This window comes from Pantherophis guttatus, chromosome 2 (genome assembly GCF_059756535.1).
Source record: "Pantherophis guttatus breed Tessera chromosome 2, ASM5975653v1, whole genome shotgun sequence".
NCBI classification, from domain to species: Eukaryota; Metazoa; Chordata; class Lepidosauria; order Squamata; family Colubridae; genus Pantherophis; species Pantherophis guttatus.
In genome coordinates this window covers 190301580-190323562 of record NC_142064.1, presented here as the reverse complement: position 1 = coordinate 190323562, position 21983 = coordinate 190301580, and the positions used below count along the sequence as shown (strand labels likewise).

The window sequence follows — 21983 nt, the reverse complement described above, 5'->3', positions numbered from 1 at the left end:
CCAGCAGGTCCACCCATCATTTCTCTGATTCTTGTTTTCTTTTCTTCTTTTTGCTGATTCCCTTTTCCTTCAGTATGAGGCTAGCACAAACTTTTAAAATGAAGCTGAGGATGCTCTACTATAACCACTCATATTTTAAGCATAACATATCTGAAGTCACCTTGTTTGTTTCAGAGCTATCTTTGAAAACAATCAGCTTCTACCAGGGTTCAAATGTTGATTTGTTTTAGAGCTTTGTACAGAATCTGGAACTTAATACAGTCTTTCCACACCACTGTCAGGTCATCTCCTACAATCACAGCCAATTCTCCTAGTGCTATCTGATGGACAGCAACCAAGATGTTTTCCTTCAAATATTTATAGGCTTGAAAGTATTAAGGAATGCATTAAATAAATGTAGTATTTGAGAGTAGGTAGAGATGGCAAGATTATTACTCCCAACCAAGGACATTTCTTCAAAAGGAGAGGTAATGAAATGTGCTTTGAAAATCCAAATATATGACATTCGCTTGTTCCTATTTTATTTTCTAAAGATCTTTTCTTGCTGCATTTAACTTAAGATAAATTTGAACTCATAAGGTCAAGTTCCAAAACACTAAGTGAAGATAATGTATTTATGTATTTAAAAATAGATAATGTTTCCAAATGTATACCTCATATATAGAGCAGATGGATTTAGAAAAGAAATAATGAAAATATCTGAATTAAGTACCGTAGTGTGAGAAAAAAAACATGTATAAGCATGATTTTTCATTTGCCAAATTAAATAAATCAAATCAAATCACAGATCAGAACTAGCATTATCAAGATCCAAGCTAACGTTTTAATATTTTGGGAAATACATTTTTGCAGTGAAGGAAATAACCCCTTCATTCCTCATGTATTTAACTGTCCATGGGATATTTAGATACCTTACTACTTTCAAACTAGTTGGAAATTGCAATTGCTATACATATAGCTCCAAGTCAAAAATAATGAAGTAAAATAAAAGTAAAATAAATAAAAGATCAACAGGGGAAATATTTAGTAAAATCGCTTTAGGCAGAGTTCAAAGATCTTTGAATACAAGATTTAAATTCTAACATCCACTGGAACTGAAGTTAAATTCACAATGAGCCAAGTGAGTCATTCCATCCTTTTTTTTTTAATAATTTTTTTTATTTTTAAAACAAAAACATAAATCTTGAATTTAACCAGTTATTTACCAGTATAAATGTTTTAATTTTTCAAAATATATCTGATCAGTCAGGGTGATAAGTATCTTGTATTTATATATACCATTATGCTTTTGCACCCTCCCATATTATAAAATATGTAAAAGTAATCAAAATTAAAATGTACACATTTCTATTTACAAACATTTTAAAAGGGTCTAAAGAGTTAAACTATAACCTATATTTATGTTAAATTTCATCAGCATTAAAGTAATAAATTTTACCTGTGGTACCACTAGTAAAGCAGACAATTGATAGATCTTCTGGGTGAGGAGGCTAAAAAAAATATCACAAGAATAAGAAATACAATTTCTTGCATCAGATTTATCAGTTTCAAAAACAGAGAAATAATATCATTTTTAATGAAATCATTTCCATAGGGTGTTGCTCGCTTTTTCTCCCCCCCCCCCGCACAAAATCTGGTTCAAAATAAAGATAGAGCTTACTTAACAACTGCCGTATTTAGTGAACATTCAAACTACAGTGGTACCTCAGAATGCATCATTAATTGGTTCCAGGAGGCGCAATGAGTATCAAAAATAATAAGTACCAAACAATTTTTTGCCATAAGGAATAATGTAGTGAGTCACAAGGCAGCCAACGACAAGTTCTAGATTGTGTCTTGAGTACTAAACAAACAATGAGTATCAGGACAAAATTTTTGCGTCAAAATGCATTGAGTACCAAATCTGATGAATGTGAAAGCAACTGAGTACCAAGGTACCACTATAAATGATGGCACAGAGAAAGTAAATTTTTAACTGATCCCTACACTTACAACTGTTGCAGGGTTTCCACAGTCATGTGATTGAGATTTAAGCACTTCACAATGAGATTGTAAATTTATCACGATCATGTGATGTCTTGCTTACAACCATGTCACTTAGCAATAGAGTTACCAGCCCCAACAGGGATTTATGCATATACTTTTTTGAGAATAGACCATTATGTTAAAGTCTTATACTACAATTGTATGCACCTTTATTTGGGGCTGAGCTGGACAGAACCTAAAGAACCCTCTGGCATCCCTGTTTGTAAGACAGCATAGACAGGGAGTCAGCCTTTATCCAGAGACTGATAGCTATGCTGTGGCTGTCATCCTGTCTTCATCTGCTGTGTGTGTGTGTGTGTGTGTGTGTGTGTGTGTGTGTGTGTGTAGATAGATAGAGAGAGAGAGAGAGAGAGAGAGAGAGAGAGAGAGAGATAGATAGATAGATAGATAGATAGATAGATAGATAGATGGATGGATGGATGGATGGGCGGGGCTAGAGTAACTCTGTATGTACTCTAGAGGGTGAAGCTCCCATCTCAGCATTGGATTTGAAGGTGAGGGAAATTTCTGAATAGGGCTAATAAGATATCAGAGACCCAATACCTTCAGAATCCATTTTGGATTTTTTTGGGTTTTTCTTGCTTTTAATTCTCAGCTTAAATTTTGTTCAGGAAAATATTCAGAGGGACAGTTCTTGGAATCACCAAACTGAATAACTTCTATTCACAAGAATGGAAGTCATTCATCTTGCAGACGTCTCTTACTCTTCTGTCCTTATCTGAAGATTACATAAATATTCAGCCACTTACATGCCAAATTCTGATGATGTAATATCAGGTTTTTTGGGAGGAGGAGGAGAAGAGTATTAAGTATGAGAGTAAGAGAAATTCACCTCCCTGATGTTCCCAATCCCACATTGATTGATTGGTTGATTGGTTGATTGATTGATTGATTTCAAAAATGTGTACTGCCAAATATCCAGTTATGTACAAAGTATCCAACAATGACTTTTTGGAGTGTTTTTCTCAGAATCCTCATATTGGTTATAAAGACACACAAACATAAACTGTTAAGAGTCACACAAAAGCAGAACCTTTTTCTGCACAGAAAATTTTGTCACAGGACATTCACACTATGGGAAGCAAGAAACCCAGCTTCTGCTCAGTAAGATTTTTCCATGGCAGTAGAAAATAGCATCAAATCATTATTTTTTTTTTTATTTTAATCCTAAACATGCCAAATATCTCACATGAAGATTTAGGAATTCTCTGTATAAAAGCATTCATGTACTGGGCAAATCTGGTGTCTCTTTTCTGAACGAACAGTCAACATTTTTAAATGCTATGTTTCCCTGTATCCCTGAAGTGCTATTTATAAGCAGCTTATTGAAAAATTCACAAAAACATCTGTACCACTAAATTTTCCACTAAAAGAAATGGAATGTGAACAAACAAACCCATACAATCTTGTGTTATTTTTATTCTTTCCTTGAACGCTTAATGGTGTATTTAGCCCTTCGTTTATGAGAAAATAATAAAGATAGAAAAAGATGGATTTTACTCACTACAGGAGCATGCCAGCATTCCCGACCACAGTTCTGAAGAATACAAGAACATAACATAATTCATATCTGTGATAATCTGTGAGCAGTTCTCTGGCCTGACTTGTTTCCTATTGCTGTTTACTTCTTTAAACTTAAATCTGTGCTGGGATATATTGACAAGACTGGACTAATAAAGCAGTTTTACGCTGTCAAATTTAGATTTTTTTTAACATTATTAATTAAATTGGGAATTACTTTAGTGTAATGGTTAAGACATCAGGCTAGAAACCAGGAGACTGTGAGTTCTAGTCTTGCCCTAAGTGACCTTGGGCCTTTCCCTCTCATTCAGCTCTAGGAATCACTCAAAGGCAAACCACTTCTAAAAAGCTTTGATAAGAAAATTGCAGGGACTTCCCCATACAGTTACCAAGACATTTTAAAAAATCAAATTGTGGTACTTATTAACTTTGTCTTGTCTTCGCTTTTTTAAAATAGTCTTTCTTCAGCATATTAAAAAGTACCATTTATTCTCACCCCTTAAAATAGTTTTTCATTTCACAAAAGTATAAGATAAGATCAAATAAAACACTGGAAAAGAACCGCACCTCTACTTCCAGCATAGCCTGGATTTGAACTCCACATCTTTTTCCTCTTTCTTGAAGATCCTTTTCAAAGGGGTCCATCAAGATAATTGATTTCAAGCCCGTTGTTTGTTTTCTTTCTACATGTTCTAGCAGGACTCTGGCTTTTTCAGGTTTATCACAAACTACTATAGAAATATCAGCTAATAAATTAAATCAAATGATACAGGTAATTATATTAAAATATAAACACATTTTTATTTACAAATCACAAGCCACCTAAATTGTGTGACATTTATTCAAAGAAGAATATATATCAATTCCTGAAAATTACAACCCTCTAATTGCCAACCCTCCTGAGGAGGAAAGCTATGGCAAATCTAGATAGCATACTAAAAAGCAGAGACATCACCCTGCCAACAAAAGTGCGTATAGTCAAGGCTATGGTTTTCCCAGTTGCAATGTATGGCTGTGAAAGTTGGACCATGAGGACGGCTGAGTGCCAAAGAATTGAGGCCTTTGAACTATGGTGCTGGAGAAGACTCCTGCGAGTCCCTTGGATTGCAAGGCGATCAAACTGGTCAGTCCTAGAAGAGATCAACCCTGACTGCTCTTTAGAAGGCCAGGTCCTGAAGATGAAACTCAAATACTTTGGCCACCTAATGAGAAGGAAGGGCTCAATGGAGAAGAGCCTAATGCTGGGAAAGATTGAGGGCAAAAGAAGAAAGAGATGACAGAGAATGAGGTGGTTGGATGGAGACACTGAAGCAGTAGGCGTGAACTTAAATGGACTCCAGAGGATGGTAGAGGACAGGAAGGCCTGGAGGAACGTTATCCATAGGGTTGCGATGGGTCGGACACGACTTCACAACTAACAACAACAATTGCCAACCACTGCAAATGTATTCTTATTTCCATTGTGTATAGAGGGGTACAGAATTTTTAAATTCTGAATCAATACCTTCCCAATTTCCCAGCCCTAGTTCTTTCCCCCTCTTGTCTGGATTACTCTAGCTTTAAAATAGTAAAATTTAGAAGAGACTTAGACTGAGGAATTGACTAATTCCTGAATCTATAAACTGTAATCAAAATGAGCTGCAAAAATCATACTAAATTAAAACCAATTCAAAACTGTTCCGTTCTAAAATACTGGTTCATAGCTTAAATAATTTTTACCCAAATTATTGGGGGCAGCTGATGCTGTAAACCGTTTAGAAAGGGCTGTAAAGCACCGTAAAGCAGTATATAAGTCTAAGTGCTAGTGCTGTATTTTAAAGTCAGAAAAGAAATATTTCTGGTATCACATTAGTTGTGTGAATTGTTACAGGAATTACATTTTAATTTAACCCTGTAAAACATAAGATATTTATCCCTAGATTGTCAATCAGACTTTCTCAACTTCTAAACTTCAAAAGCTGCAGAAAAGGCTCAAAACAGAATTTGTAAACAGTTAATTCCCGTAGTGGAAATCTCATCTGGATTTTAAGATCTAAATTTGATACTTGAACCTTAATTCTCTGCTACAATTCTAATTACATAGGCTTTTTTCTTTAATTTAAAAACAAAATATTTTGAATAAAATGTTATTTCTTTAGATTTTGGAATGAGGACCTTTTCAGTGAAGAAACAGAGAAAGAAAGCTACATGGTTTTCTAGAATCCATGAGATCCATGTGATCCTGCAGCTATTAAGTGCAGAGATGTAGTAAAATGGCAAATTGTAAAAATCCAATAAATTAAATTTTATTCCTGTACGATCTTCTTAACTCTTCTTCTAATATTTCATTGTGGAATCAAATTTAAAGGGACTTTTGCTACTGAAATACATATTTTGAACAACCAGACTCATGCTTAAGAAACCAAAAAGTATTTGAAGAATTTTTAAAACAAATCTATTCTCTTTACCTGTATTAATAATATAACGAATGGATCCAGGGCCTAATGTATCATACAGGGGAACCACAACCATGGAATAGGTATAGCAAGCCAGCTCAGAAATGATCCACTGGAAGAAGATGATAAAATATATCAACAGGAAGAAATGTGAATACAACTAGAGTCTGGAAATAAGATTCCGTTTCTTGAACTCTCACCTCTGGACGGTTTTGGGCAAAGACACCAATAAATTGGTTTGGTGATGATTTGCATCCCTTTTGGAGTAATCCTGATCCCAATGCTTCTGCTCTTTCAGAAACCTGAAAGTGGAGATAAAGCACATTAAATTGCCAGGTGGAATTCAGTGAGACATTTCCACAAGCTATTTTTTCCACTCCCTTTCAACTTAATGCAAAATTGAGAATTGTATTATCAATTAATTTAGTTGTTGTCTAATCTCAAAGCAGTCCCAGCTTTACTTCTTGTTTAAGAGAGCCCCTGCCCCACTGATTTCCAATTACTTCATTTCTAGGTGTTTCAGAAATGGATTATACAACAGCACAGGTCGTCCTCAACTTACAATCGCAATGGAGCCCAACATTTCTGTTGTTAAGGGAATTTTGCCCCATTTTACAATCTTTTTTGCCACAGTTGTTAAGTGAATCACTGCAGTTGTTAAATTACGGTAGTAACATGGTTGGTAAATGACTCTGGCTTCCTCATTGACTTTGCTTGTCAGAAGGTCGTAAAAGGTGATCACATAACCCCGGGACATTGCAACCATAATGAATACAAGTCAGTTGCTAAGTGTCTGAATTTTGATCATGTGACCATGGAGATGGTACAATGGTTGTGTGAAAAACAGTCATAAATCCCTTTTTTCAGTGCCATTGTAACTTCAAAAGTCGATTAAATGTCACTACTGCAGGCACAGTCCACTCAAAAAAGTGCTTCTTACAAACTAAACAATAGATGAGGATTACTATATACCCTATACAGTATATTTTGAGTAACTTGGGAATGGGGAAGGCACATCAGCAGCCCCTATAATATTCTGTTCTGTTAATGTGTTAGTGTAATCATCTCTAATCAGGTAATTCTCTTCCTTAGCTATCCAGATCAGGATGCAGTAGAAATAATATTTCACATTACATTCCATATTTGTTCAATTAAGAAAAAAAGTAATGATATCCATCTTACCTCTTTATAGGATAACCATTGATAAGGCTGATTAGGTTTCCTAAATCCTAAGCAGGGGCCATTTTCTAGAGAAAAAAAAATGACATCAGGAGTAGTTAAGTGTGATAAGCCATTTTCAAAGCTGCTTCATAATGCATTTCCTGTTGGCCTATGTATATCTCAGCAGGACAGCATATTTAAAAATAAACCAATGCTGTGTCAGCCATCCAAGAATTTGTATCAAGGATCATCAAACACAAAGCACAGTTATCTTGACAAATGGGATTTCATATTTTTACAATTCCAGCAATGACAATTTTATTTTTGATGTAAGACCCTGACGCAACATGAAGGACACCTACTTTCTTAACATTTAGCTTTTTTCTATATTACAATGAGTTAATCAAAATTGGCTTCCATTCTAAATAGTATCCCATTGGTTTGATATGTCCCATAACATAATCAATATTCATGAAAGCCATGGTAGAACTGCTTTATGTCAAAAGGAGTGGTAAGGACTTTTACTAGTTATAAATTTTATTAAAAGGCACAAGCTTTTTTCAGTGATATCTCATTCATCAGATGTGTGAAATTAGTTGGAAAAGGTGCTGTCAGACTCCATGGAATCACACAGCTCTCTTCCTACAAAAGTTAAGGTGTAACTGCTATTTATTAATTTGATTTACAGATGATGGGTATGTAAGCTGTTCAGAGTCAGCAGTTTTTAATATTGACAGTCGCCTATTAAGAATAAATAATAAATATTTTCCTGCACTTGTGGGCTTTCTATCTGAACATATATTGCCCAAATAGTATATTAAAAATTCTGTAAATTAGCTAAAGTAACCACTCAATTATGAAATATTCCAAGAAAACTTTTGTGGCCCTACAACTGAAAACATAAAGTGACCTGTTTCCTAATTATGATTTAAACTGTGTATTCAATATTTATGCTATTACAGCAGTAAAATATTACGTGTATTGAAGGTCCTATTAGTCCTTCTAAACTAAGGTTAGTCCCTGTAACTGTCCCCATTGTAAGTTCAGGCACACTCAACAACAAAGTTTAACTGCCCCAAAGACTGAAGTATCATCTAAATATAGTTACTTTATCCAAGCATCTACATCTGTCCTCCGTAGTAGCTGTAGTTTCATAAAGAATTGTAACAATATTATTGCTTAAAATAAAATCAGTATGATCAAATATTTTCTTTCAAAAACTTACCAGATATATTAAAACCCCTTCTAAAAACTTCATACATGGTCCTTGCATCATCATAGTAATGAGTTAGCAAATGGGTCTTGTCACCAATTACAGATCTCCGTGCACCATTCCAGCCCTACAATGAAATATAGATAAAATTCATATCAAGAATCTATAAATGTGAAATAATACAGGTAGTCCTTGACTTACAACAGTTCATTTAGTGACCGTTCGAAGTTACAACAGCACTGAAAAGGGTGACTTATGACCATTCGTCACACTTATGACCGTTATAGCATTCCCATTGTCACATGATTTACATTCAAATGCTTGACAACTGGTTCATATTTATGACGGTTGCAGTGTCCTGAGGTTACATGATCCCCTTTTGCAACCTAATGACAAGCAAAGTCAATGAGGAAGCCAGATTCACTTAACAACCATGTTACTAATTTAACAACTGCAGTTATTCACTTAAGAAATGTGGCAAGAAAAATCATAAAATGGAGCAAAACTTCTTAACCAATTTCTCACTTGGCAACATAAATTTGGGGCTAAATTGTGGTCATAAGTCAAGGACGATCTGCATACAATACAAGTGTATTATATCTGTAGCTAGATCCTGATTCCAGTTTCCGGAAGTTTACAGAAGCCATTAAAATTGCACTTTGAAATAACAGAACCTTGCTTAATATTTTTTAGTCCTCGGACAAAATGAAATGAAGTAATTAGTAATTCTGAGCTTAAATGTTGCTCCTGGTGTCAAAACGTAGGCTGCAAGCAACTCAATGTAAGGTACTTTACAATATTATTCTGTAAAATCTGAGTGAGGAGACTATGTAACACATCAATAATATTTTATTAATTATTAGGTTCAGTGTCAGAATATATGTACAATTCCTTTGTTTTAAATGCTGGAAATGCACTGCTAAAATACTTATGACAAGCAGATCTGTAAATATTTTTCCTTACTGTGCCTCAGGCAAACCCCCAAAGTACTGTAGGAAGTTGGCACTCACCCCTCTCCTAGAAAAATAAAATATTTTAGGAAATATTAAAAAGGCAGAATATTATATTTCCCTGGATGAGAAATGGAGAAACATGTTTCAAAGACAAAGCAGCTTCCTGCATCCCCACCACCACCTTTGTCAATGGGCCAGAGGCAGGAAATCATTCCCCCCACCTTTGTCAATGGGCCATTAAGGCCTCAGCCAAGCTCATTCACCCACCCAACCACTTTTGTCAATGGACTCTCATCTGTAACACAATAGGACCCATCTAGCAACAGAAACTCACCACCTGGCAAGGTTCAAGCTTGAGAGACAACCTACAAAGTTAGCTAAGACTCCCGCCCCCTGGGGAGTCTGAAACCAATCAGAATATATTTCTTATACAGGATCAGGAAACCCTGGGTGGGGCACAACAGAGGGCATAAAACCAAGGCACTCTCAGCATCTTGGCTCTTTTTCTCCTTTTCTTCTTCACCCAACATCTTGAAGCATGTGATCGCCTTTTCTGCTCAGGAACTTAAGCCATGTGATTCCTGTCCACCATTAAAACATCTTTCCAAGCAGTCTCCATGTTTCCAGTGTCTTTTTCCCCACTTGGAACTGAACCCAGATGGACATTTATTCCAACAGTACAAAGATAAACTGAATTCACCATCCATCTGTGAATGGGCACATATGTATGAATTGGAATATATCTGTGTTTATCCACACTCACATCCACACCAGGGAAATGCTCCCCCCAAATGTTGGTTGACACTGTAGGCTTATCTTTAATTTATAAAATATGAAGACCATTAAATTTATCCATGATAATAGAATATTTTTTTAAAAAAAAATCATTCTGTTTGAATATTCAATTTTACATAGAAGATTGTATAGCTCAGGAGAGAAAAAAGTAACCAAGCTGAAGCATAGACCAATCTCAGTTTTGATGCCCAAAAGATTCTGTCTCTCAAAAGAATCCCTCCTTGAACATTCCATGTCTACAGCCTGGGCTTTAAAGAATAAGCATTGTGGCATGGAGAGTCACAAGAATTGTTCAGCCAAGGAATTCCTCAATCTATCAATAACTGAAGGCCAGATAAACTTAAATTTTCAAAAGGTGGAATTCTAATACTATTAAGAAACTTAAATTCAAATATGACTTAATAAATATAATACGGTTGCAAGTATTGAATGTGCAAAAAATTAGTAAGGAATGCAAAACAATTTCAGTGGAGTATCCAGAATTTGAATAGTGCTTCTAAAAATGAATGTTATCCCTTCAGATACTTTTCATTTAAAAAACTGTACAATATTCCTGCAAGAAACAATTGCAGATATGAAATATACCGGAAATGAAAAAATTCAGTATCAAATAATTTGAAACTTTAAACTTAAAACAAATTCAAATATGACTACAAAAGAAGAAAATGTCCAGAAAAGTTGTTATAGATAAAACCTCTGTGATCTAGCATTTTGTTTTTAAAATGGCCAATCAACTTAGGTGTTAAAGGGTGTACAAAATGTGAAGCCTTTCAAACTGGAAATGCCTTTTTTGAATTTGAATCAGTTGATTTGTGTTGAAAACATTGCCAGGCTTAAAACACTTCTAGAAGGCCATTTTGAATGCAAATGAACATTTAGAACTCAAAATAATTCCTTCAAAATGACTGAATTTGGGTAATTTCAAATTTAAACTATTCAAATTTGAAATATTTTGCACTTCACTAATATAGGCACTAAAATAAAAAAGACGCCTTTATAAGTTATAATTAAAACATATAAGGATATATCCTATAGTGCAATGCCGTAGTTAAGAACTGAGGACAGAAAAACCTGGGTTCAAACTGCCACTCAAACACAAAAACCTCTAGGTCAGTGGTTCTCAACCTTCCTAATGCCGCGACCCTTTAATACAGTTCCTCATGTTGTGGTGACCCCCAACCAGGGGTGGGTTCTAAATTTCTTTTACTACCGGTTCTGTGGGCGTGGCTTATTTTGTGGGCGTGGCTTGGAGGTCATGTGACCGGGTGGGCATGGCTAGCTTGTCATGTGACTGGGTGGCCATGGCTATGTGTATAGGGACTACTCAGAGGGCTGAAAAAACGTCATTTCTGACAGGTCCTCGCACTTTTGACTGGTCCTCACACTTATGACCATCCTCACATTTATGCCTGTGCAGCATTCTTAACAACCATGTCACTCATTTCACAACTGCTTCTCTTCAACATGGTATAAGATAGGGCAAAAAACGTAAAATGTGAGGACAGTCGTAAATTCGAGGACTGGTCAAAAGTGCGAGGACCAGTCAAAAATAACTTTTTCAGCCCTTTGAGTAGTCCCTGTGCACAAAAGGACTACCCAGAGGGCTGAAAAATGTGATTTCTGACAGGTCCTCGCACTTTTGACCGGTCTTCGCAGTTATGACTGGTCATCATTTATGCCCATTGTACCATTCTTAACAACCGTGTCACTCATTTCACAACTGCTTCTCTTCACCATGGTGACAAGATAGGGCAAAAACATAAATTGTGAGGACAGTCGTAAGTTCGAGGACTGGTCAAAAGTGCGAGTACCAGTCAAAAATAACTTTTTCAGCCCTCTGAGTAGTCCATATGCATAAAAGGATACAGCAATAGAGAGGGATGAAGGAACGGAAGGGAAATTAGAATAGGAGTGAAGGTAAGAGAGGGAGGAAGAGAGGAGGAGAAGGAGAAAGAGGAAGTAGGGAGAAGAAGAAGGGGGGGAAGAGAAAGTAAGTAAGAAAGAAAAGACAGAGGTGGTAGGTTTGAGGAGAAAGATTGCTGTACAATAAAAAAGATGAAAGGGAAGAAAGCCAACCCCAAACAAATATAAAGATATTAAGATAAAGAATGAATTGTTAAACTTTAAAGAATAAAAGAGAACAAATAGGAATAAATAGCAATAATTAGAAACACACATACAAACATACAACATATTTTCTTTGAACAAAGTATTTGGCCGGTCCACAAATTTAAACAGTTGTAGGAGGTTAGCAGCCACCCCTTTCCTAGAAGAATGAAATATTTTGGGAAATATTAAAAAGGCAGAATATTATATTTCCCTGGATGAGAAATGGAGAAGCATATTTTACAGACAAAGCAGCTCCCACCTTCCTGCCCCCCACCCTTTGTTAATGGGCCAGAGGCAGAAAGTCAATCCTTTGTCAAAGGACATTTGCAACACAATAGCAACAGAAACTAACACAATGGGCCCCATCAAGCCATGTGATCCTGTCCATTATTAAAACATCTTTCCAAACAGTCTCCATGTTTCCAGTGTCTTTTTCCCCACTTGGAGCAGAACCCAGAAGGATATTTCTTCCAACACAGTGTTTAGTCATTTCAATTAAATTTACAATTTCTATATTTCCTTTTTACCATATTTATTCCTCAACTATTTTTTAAAAAAACCAATATTACCCTTCATCCTCATCTCTTAATCAAATTCAATTTTTCCCTTCTATTTTATTTTATACCCCTTCCCATTGTCATCTATTTTTATATCCATCCTCACATTGGTTAATTATGTAATACAGTTGTTTAATACAAATTCAACATTTTAATATAAATCAATTAGTTATAAAGCTATCTTTTTTGTATATTTATCAATATGAACATGAATATTCCAATTATTTCCATGCAATCCAATTTCTTACAAATCAATTAATTATATTTACCAATAATAATAAACCAAATAATTTCCCCCATATATTCCTCCAAACCACAACTTAACCATTTCTGCTTTCAACACAATATACAATTAATAGTATCTCAATTATTACAATTCCCTAGTTAAATAGAGCTTTTTTTCTTTTGTGTTTTAAAATCTTGAACCTCCTCTTGCCCTAAATTTCCCATTGTTTGCAGTTTTGTACCTACCTTTTTTGGTGAGGAAAAAGAAAAAGAAACCTCTCTGCCTCATTTTGTCACGTTGCAGCTAAGACCCTGCTTTCGCTTTCTCTTTTCAGTATAGCTAGGGGGAAAAAAATCTGCTCCAGGAATTTACCTCTTTGCAGCTAGCTCTTTGAAGCCCCTCGGCAAGAATTTAAAGTTTTTTTTCCCTCTAGCCACCAGCTGGGACTCCAGAGGCAGCAATAGATTGGGAGTGGGCGGGGTAAGCGAATGGCGACCGGGCGATCCAGCAGAGGCAGAGGGTGAGTGAAGGTGGGGGGGACGAGAGAGGGTTTTGGCGACCCCTGGGAAATGGCCGTTCGACACCCAAAGGGGTCGCGACCCCCAGGTTGAGAACCGCTGCTCTAGGTGAATGTAGCCAGTTACTCTCGGCCCAATCAATCTCTCAGTGTAGGAATAAAATGAGGAGAGATATAATAAGCTCCAGGAATTTAAGATAAACTTCCATGAATTCCTGGAGGAAAGGCAGAAAGCAAATAAATATTAATTTGATTGCTGAGATGAAATATTATTAAATTGGTTGTTATTGTTTTAAATCTATATATGGTTTTGTTCTTTTTGCTAATTGTCCTTTCTAGTTGAGCCATCTCCATCTTATTGAATGCTTAATGTTTTTCCTCAAGAAAAATGCCAGATATATCCTGGATTAAACACCCAATTAATACAGCAATAGCTCAACAACATACAAACTACAATTACTTCATTACTTCACAAGGAAGGAACATCTCAAAATAACATTTTTAAATAACCAAGTTAACCTTCCCAAGCACAATCAAATAATGTATGTGTACCATTTCCATAGGAAATGAAATACCTGAATGAAATGAGGCAATAACGAAGATTCTCAGATACTATAAAAGGAATCTCAATAGCTTAATTAGTTTGTTTTGTCTGTGCTTTTACAAATATGTCTCCAAGGATTACACAGCATATTTCAAACAAATAAATAACAAAAAAACAACAACAAAAAATCTTAAGAGAATTGATTGCATCATCCATGTTATTCAGGAAACCTACCCAGTAAAAATGTCATTAATAAGTGCCATTTTTTTCAAAGAATATCTTCTTCAAAGGTTTTTTTCTTCCTGAATCAGATTTCAATTCACCATATTTTGCTATAATTAACTGGATTATTAACCAACACCAAGCTAAAATATGCTGAATAATAAATGCTGAAATATTATTTGGATTACCATATTCACTAATATGATTTCTTCTAATAAACAGATAATAAACATAACTTTAATTCATAGTTTCACAGAGTTAACCTCACTCTTCTCCTGACAAGTTTTTCTCCTGAAAATCTTGCTAAGACAATGTTTGACTAAAGAATCAAGTCATCTATTAAACAGACAAAAACATCATCACACAAAGAATACATCCTATAAAATGCATACTACGAATCACTTGCAGACTCTTTTCATGTACCCAAACATGAACTTTTGTAGAACAGCATGTCTTTCGCAATTAAGGTCCAGAAAAGCCTTTCTGGGTCAGCCATTGTACTAATTATTAGATGGACAGGCCAGAATATTTACAAATCTATTTATGGATCAGTGGTGGGTTGCTCCCGGTTTGGACCGGTTCACAAGAACCGGTACTAAAACTGGCGGGAGGCCCCGCCCACTGCCCTGGATGTCATCATCAGCAATCTGCACATGCGCAGAAGCAAGGCGCGTGCGCAAGCAAAGCGAGCGCGATCCCGTTGCGAACCGGTGATAAAGGTAAGTAGAACCCACCCCTATTATGGATATTGTCAAAAGATCAATGCAATAATGGAACAGCATCTGTTAATAAAAACACTGCTGAGAAAAGGCACGTTATAAAATGTAATTCTATCAAGATAATCCTCACCTCAATTTCTTCTGATTGCATTAGGAGATCACATGGTGGTTTCACCGCTTTGGGACGATTGACAAACCAATATGCAATGATAGCTGCAAAGGCACCAATGCCCACCAAAGTAGAAGCTGGCAGGCTTCGGAAAAACTGGCTGAAGTCTTCAAATTCTGGAAGGCGTAAATTCCTTAGAATCTCTTGTGCTTGCATCTTTTCAAAGACTGAAATGGCCACCTCTGCAGAATCCAGAGAAGAAATAATGAAATTAAGTTGACAAGGTGTAACAGTTGCAGAGCAGAGAAAGAATGCTCCATAAGGTTGAAGGCCAAAATTCAATTTATAATCTCAGGACAATAAATCACAGTGCAATTGTTAAAATGTTCCCAGACTTAAATTAGTTAAACAGAAGCCGACGGGCTGACTTAAACATTACTTTTAAAATGGATTGATTACGTTCCATCAACTTGGTGTCGACTCTTAGTGATTACATAGATTTTCTACAGAAACTTTCAAAAGGGATACAACTTTCTATTCTGACATCTATTCCGACAAGACAAAAAGCAATTGATGGAAACTGACCAAGGAGAGAAGAAACCTAGAACTAAGGAGAAATTTCCTGACAGTGAGAACAATCAACTATTAGTGGAACAGCTTGCCTCCAAAAGTTGTGAGTGTTCTGTGATCTGATTGGTTCTTTCAAACACTTCCTATGAGGTTTGAAGCCACTGTAAAGTGAGAGTCTTGTTTGTTTGTTTATTAATTTATTTATTTATTGCACATGTACACTACTAAATCTGGAGCAAGCTGTGTTGATATACATAAATATAAAACAAATATATAATTACAACTGCCAATTAATAAAAGCAATGAAGTAACAATCACATGCACTAGAATAATCAATCATGGCAATACAGCACTGTACTTCAAAAGCCCCGTCGAACAGTCCTATCTTGGCAGCTCTAAAAGAATGGGAAAATATTGTCTGAAGATTCCCACAGTTCTCATTTCCCGTATGTGGGGAACACCAAGCATCCCTAACAAAAATGTGCAGATAGAATGGGTTAGTTCTACCCTAAGGAAATGTTCTGAGCAAACCAGGGAACTAAGAAACCCCTGGGACACAATGACCACAATAAGGGTCACAAGGTTGAAGTGGTCCTTACACACTACCACACAGGCTTCTGCCATTTGAAACAATTGTATTTTTTCTGTTTTATAAAGCACATTGCAGCAGTCTAGTCAATGAACCTCTGATTACCAGAATATATTCTGCTTCACACTATTTCCAAGAAAAGAAAGAAATAGGACATTTGCCACTTAATTGCCAGTCTTTTTTTTATTTATGTCCAAATTTAAAATATTGTACAAAATTGGGGGAAAAGAAAAAGGAAGAAAAAACAAACAAACATCAAACACTGACAATATAAAAACCATGTGTACAAAATATAACAAATGACAAATAAATTATTAGCACTAAGGTTAAATATAAATTGTCCACCCTGGTTGAATGCCAAAAAATATGTCTGATATATCTGGTACATTCTCCCCCCCTTATATAACAGGTCTACAAGTAATTAGAAACTTTCTCATTTATGTTTAATAAAAATACCATACTATGTTTCATTAAAAAAATCACCTATGTGGAAATCCATTTGTCTAACAATCCGATAACCCCATTATCTGTTCACTGTATATAAAACGGTCAACAAGTAACCCCAAGAATAAAACTAATCTTTGAAGTCCTCTGTTTAGCATCAATTATTATATTTAATGTGCAGAAAGTCCACAAACCACTTCCAATCTCTTATAAATTTTCTAATCCATCTCTGTCAGTGCTGTTAATTTCACCATCTCTGCCAGTTCAGTAAATTTTAAAGTTCATTCTTCAATAGTCAGCGTCTCTTTTTCTTTCCAATACCTAGCGTACAACTGCCAGTCTTTCTGACTAAAATAATGTATATACTAGCTCTAGATTATTGTGTATGTGTAGTAACACCCCTCCTGTGACAACAAACTCTTACTAAGAGAAGATGCTGTCAAAACAAATTCATTTATTTGATGCCATGGTCTATGTAATGTGATGTTTTTCATTTTGAATATTAAATCCTGGTAAAAATACTGCAAAACGATGACAAAATGTGACAGTTTTCCTAGACTGCGTAGAAAGTACTATAAGACACATCGGACTATAAAACACACCTTAATTTTTGGGGAGGAAAACAAGAAAAAAAAAGAATTCTGCCTTTGCTTATCAGCATCAGGATCAGCGGCATTCTCACTTCCACTCAGATTTTGATAACGAGTAGCACAGCTCTTTTTATCTGTTTAAAACAAACCCTATCACTCTACACGCATTTAACTGGAGTGGGTGGCGTGGGGGATGATTTTCATGGGGGCAGAAGAAGCACCAAAGGCTCCACTCTCAAGACGCCCCCATCTTCCTACCTATAGCCATGGGCTTTGAAAGCCTGTCTTTCTCGCAGCAAGGCCCCGTAGAGACAGAGCACTTCAGTCCTCCTGCACGCTGCCATCTCGTAAACAGGGTGCCGGGCTTCCTGGAAAGCCTCCTGCGTCTTTGCTGCCTTGGTCGAAGCCTGATTCCGCAAGCGGCCCGGGGAAGCACGGAGATCGGGACTCCGTTGGTGAAGTGGACGCTGCACAGGGGGTGTAAGGCAAGGTGCTGCCACCCAAAAACACTGTTGCTGCTATCTCCGCTGCCTGGAGATCTCTGCTTCAAAAATGGGGCATGTGGTGGCAAAAAAAGAGCATCGCGTTTTCGGGCGGTTCCAGGCAGCGGAGATCGCACAACAGTGTTTTCGGATGGCAGCACCTTGCCTTACACTTCCTGCGCAGCGCCCAGCAAGCCACCAGTTCCTTGAAGATGAAAGCCCACTCAGCACACCTGCAGGTGGTCTGCATGGACCACCCTCACCCTCTGCCGCACAGCAGCCAGGGGGCAGAAATCTCAGGAGATTAAGGAGACATCTGCTGCTGTAGAGAGTGAGGATCTCCAGTCCTCACACAAGTTGTGAAGGCAGCCGTCAGAACTGCTGGAGCCACTTCCAGGCAGACCCTGGAAGGACTCAGAGCTCTTGGTGGCTAAAGGGGAAGAAAACTCTGGGCAAGTTGAGAAGACACACACTCCTGTTGCTGGAAGAAGGGGAGAAGGGCTGCTTTTCCTGCAGTCCCCCCCCCCATCCTTGCACTTTCCCTTGCACCTGCACTCTTCCCTCCTCAGCCACCTTCTCCTCCCAAACGGTCTTCGTGCCCAGAGGGGCTCCATCCGCAGTCGTGATTGGTTCCCTCCCTTGCTCTCTTAAACTGAACTGCACTGAGTAGCTGGGGGGGAGGCGGCATGAAGGAGAAATGTCTCAGTTCCCCACAGCCGCTTGGCCTTTTGATCATCCAAAACAGATCAGCTTCGCTTTCTGCCAGGAGAAGGCAGCTGAGGAGGGAGGAGGGAAGGCAGAGGGAAGGCGCAAGGATGGTGGGGGAAGGTTCGTTCCTCAGGCTGAGCCCCGACCCTCCCCCCAGAGCATGTGAGGGGTCCCTTCAGGGAAAGTGAGTAGCCCTGAGGATTGCAGGAATAAGTTTTCCGGAAAAGAACTTCTCAGTAATCGATGCCCTCTTTCCCAGCCGAATCTCTGAGGCACCTTTCGCTTGCAGGAGGAAGAGGGTGGCGGATGTTGTGACCCAGGCCCATGTAGGTAGTATTAGAAGCAAACAGTTCCAAAACAAACAGACTTTATTAGAACAACTGAGAATTAACTCATTCTCAGCGTAGTCTAAACTAAATCAAAACAAATTCTTCTTAACACAAATTCTTCAGTGTAATCACCAACCTTGGTATAATTAGGCAAACTGCCAAAGGCTTCTTTTGGCAAAAGTCCAGAAGCAGAAGACGCTGACCAGAGATAAGTGCAGCAAGACAAGAACAAGTCTATCAACATTGTTTTCCAACAAAGAGCCCAAGAGCCGTTGCTGATCTTTTAAGCCTTATGGGAGCGGCCAATAATCTCTCAGCCTACTCCCGAGTCGTCCTCTTTGCTGTAGCTGCTCTTACCTTCTGGCAGCACTTCTCATATGTGCACTAGGAACAGGCTCCTCCTGTTCCTCTGCCTATCTACTGTCAGCCTCTGGAGGCTTCGGAGTCCGCACATCACTCCCCAATGGCCCTGGCCCCATCAATGCCTCCGATGCAGAGCCCTAATCTGGGCCTTCCTCAGCCTCCAGGACTGGCCTGTTCTACCTCAGCCTCATCGCTGTCTGACTCTGCTGCCAGCTCCTCAGGCTGCTGGTGGACCACAGCAGCGTAAAGCAGCGCCACCTTAAACCAAAGCCTCTAAGTAACTGGGAAAGAAAGCCACGCTTCCTACAAAATAGAAAGGTAATATAGGCTGAAGAAGGAAGTCTTTCCTTCCAAAGAAGGAAAAAGAGCAATGCCTCCATGCATTGTGTTTTCGGGCGTTTTCCTCCCCGATGCAATTTGCAGAGCCGCACACCCTCATGAAAACATGAGGGCGGCAATTTTCAGCCAGTTCCAAAGAACACCCTATCTCCCAACGCTGCCAATCTCCCAGTGTACGGAGATGGAAAACGCGGTGCTTGTTTTTGGCAATCCCCGTCACTTGGAACGGCGGTTTTCGGCCGGTTCCATTCCGCTTGTGGAATCAGGCTCCAACCGAGAAAGCAAAGGCACAGGGGCTTTCTGGGAAGCCCGGCACCATGTTTACGAGATGGCAGTGCCCAGGAGGACTGAAGTGCTGTATCTCTATGGGGCCTTGCTGTGAGAAAGCCAGGCTTTCAATACCTATGGCTATAGGAAAGAAGACAGGGGCGTCTCGGGAATGGAGCCTTCAGTGCCAAGTCCCTCTTCTGCCCCCATGAAAATCATCTCCCACGCCACTCACTCCAGTTAAATGCGCATAGGGTGATAGGGTTTGTTTTAAATGGATAAAAATGTGCTACTCGTTATCAAAATCCAAGTAGAAGTGAGGATCCCCACTACCTGAAACCGCCTGAAAATGTTTGAAGGGTGGGGGCCGATGGGTGGGCGGGGCTACATTCGGAGTATAAGACGCACCCAGATTTTCACCCTCTTTTTTGGGGGAAAAAGGTGCGTTTCATAGTACGAAAAATAGGATATGTAGAGCTTCAATGTGAGAATAACTATAGAACTTTGTACAGAGGATAGTTAATAAATGTTCATTTTGTTTTTGAAATGATTCCTTGAAAAAAGGAAGCAACAAAGGTTGTCAAGTAATTTGGTCAAATTCTTTATTATATACTTCTGTGATGTCCTTATTTTTAAAATCTTTAGATTAGGAAACACAGTGTACACATTTTTGTTAAATCTAAAATTAATTGAACTTTCTGCTCCTGTGCTTCTTTTGAGTTGAATAGAGAAAGAGAAAAAAAATTAACAAGGCATAACAAACCATGAACATATTGTAATGGGTACTACTGATCCTGTCTGTCTTTATGACAGACAGAAGAAGAACCTATTCAACATAGGTCCTAATATGCTGATGGGGCAGATTGAACCTCACAGATGTGTGTCATCATTGAATTCTTTCCATCATGCTAAGCTCCACTTTCCTACATGCTACGCTCCACTTTCCTATTACTGCATTTGAATCATTTTCTTGCAATTAGCAAACATCAACACTATTTATCAGCAGTTCATAGGTTCTGTTAAACGTGCCTTTTGGGTTGCAGTCTTCTCCACATTGAAGCCTAACACGAATCCTTAAATAGCTTGGAGATATTAGCCTATCTGTTTGAAGGAGCAGTTTCTCCATATGTTACAAGCCTGGACCTCCAAAGATTTATTGCAGGTACTACCTGGGAAGATAAGCTGTTGGAACTGAGTAGGGCAAGAGCTTTCTGCAGGATGCACCAAATATTTGGAGTCTTCCCTCTCATTTCTATACTCAAGCCTTTCTTTCCTAATAGTTTATTTTCAACTGAGAAATCATATAATGAAATATATAGGGGCATTGCTCTCATTTATGGAATTTATATTGTACTTTGATGTTTTAATTATATTATTATAGTTGGATTTCATCAATTAGAATTTTTACTTATAATAATTAATGGCTGACATACTGGAAGCAGTGAATAATAAAGATGATATCTACCTGTTAATTAATGAGGTAACAGCAGAGAAATAAATGTTATTTATGCTAATACCATAACAAGCGTAGGACAAATATGGCTTCTCTCAAAACATACTACAACAAACTTACTATTCCTCTATACATAAGTGAAAATTAAAAAGATATACAACAGTGGTGTCAAACTCGATTTCATTGAGGGCCGCATCAGGGTTGTGTTTTACCTTAGGGGCCAGAGTGGGCATGGCCAGCTTGACATCACTCGTGTCAGGGGCGTCTGTAGTGACCTGAGCGCTCTGGCAGCAAAAACGGGCTCCCGAGCTCCGTTTTCAGCTGTGACGACATCCTGCCATCCTCTGCCAGTCAAAACGGAGCTCGGGGGGTGTGGCAACCTCCCCAAGGTCCATTTTTGCTGACAGGAGGCAGGAGGCTGTTACAGCTGAAAATGGAGCCTGGGAGGGCTGCACACAGCCCTCCCAAGCTCCATTTTCACTAGCAGAGGCACTGCAGGCCAGTCCTTTGCTGTTTCTAGGGCAGCCCAGTGGGCCAGATCTAAGTATCCCACAGGCCAGATCCAGTCTCCGGGCCTTGAGTTTGACACCGCTGGATATATAACAACCAAAGTACAGATGAAATCATTTCTCTGGCCTAAACCATAGCCCTAGGGTTTAAATTATGATACAATTAAAAAATATTTCAGAAATGAATGGTAAATTTGGTAAACCTAACCTTTG

General features: G+C 38.1%; 1 protein-coding gene across 8 annotated transcripts in view; it reads right to left on the bottom strand.

Annotated features, from left to right (window-relative positions):
- The window catches only part of ACSL6 (acyl-CoA synthetase long chain family member 6), a 108829-nt gene that overhangs the window by 24675 nt on the left and 62171 nt on the right, over positions 1–21983 (bottom strand). For all 8 annotated transcript variants that reach the window (XM_034404429.3, XM_087883655.1, XM_034404398.3 and 5 more), the window contains exons 2-9: positions 15149–15369; positions 8389–8503; positions 7185–7249; positions 6203–6304; positions 6015–6114; positions 4135–4313; positions 3551–3583; positions 1439–1490 (exon numbers count right to left, since the gene is read on the bottom strand). In XM_034404429.3, coding sequence (XP_034260320.1) covers positions 1439–1490; positions 3551–3583; positions 4135–4313; positions 6015–6114; positions 6203–6304; positions 7185–7249; positions 8389–8503; positions 15149–15343 — 841 coding nt within the window. In that variant the 5' untranslated portion in view covers positions 15344–15369. The remainder of the gene's footprint in view (positions 1–1438; positions 1491–3550; positions 3584–4134; positions 4314–6014; positions 6115–6202; positions 6305–7184; positions 7250–8388; positions 8504–15148; positions 15370–21983) is intronic.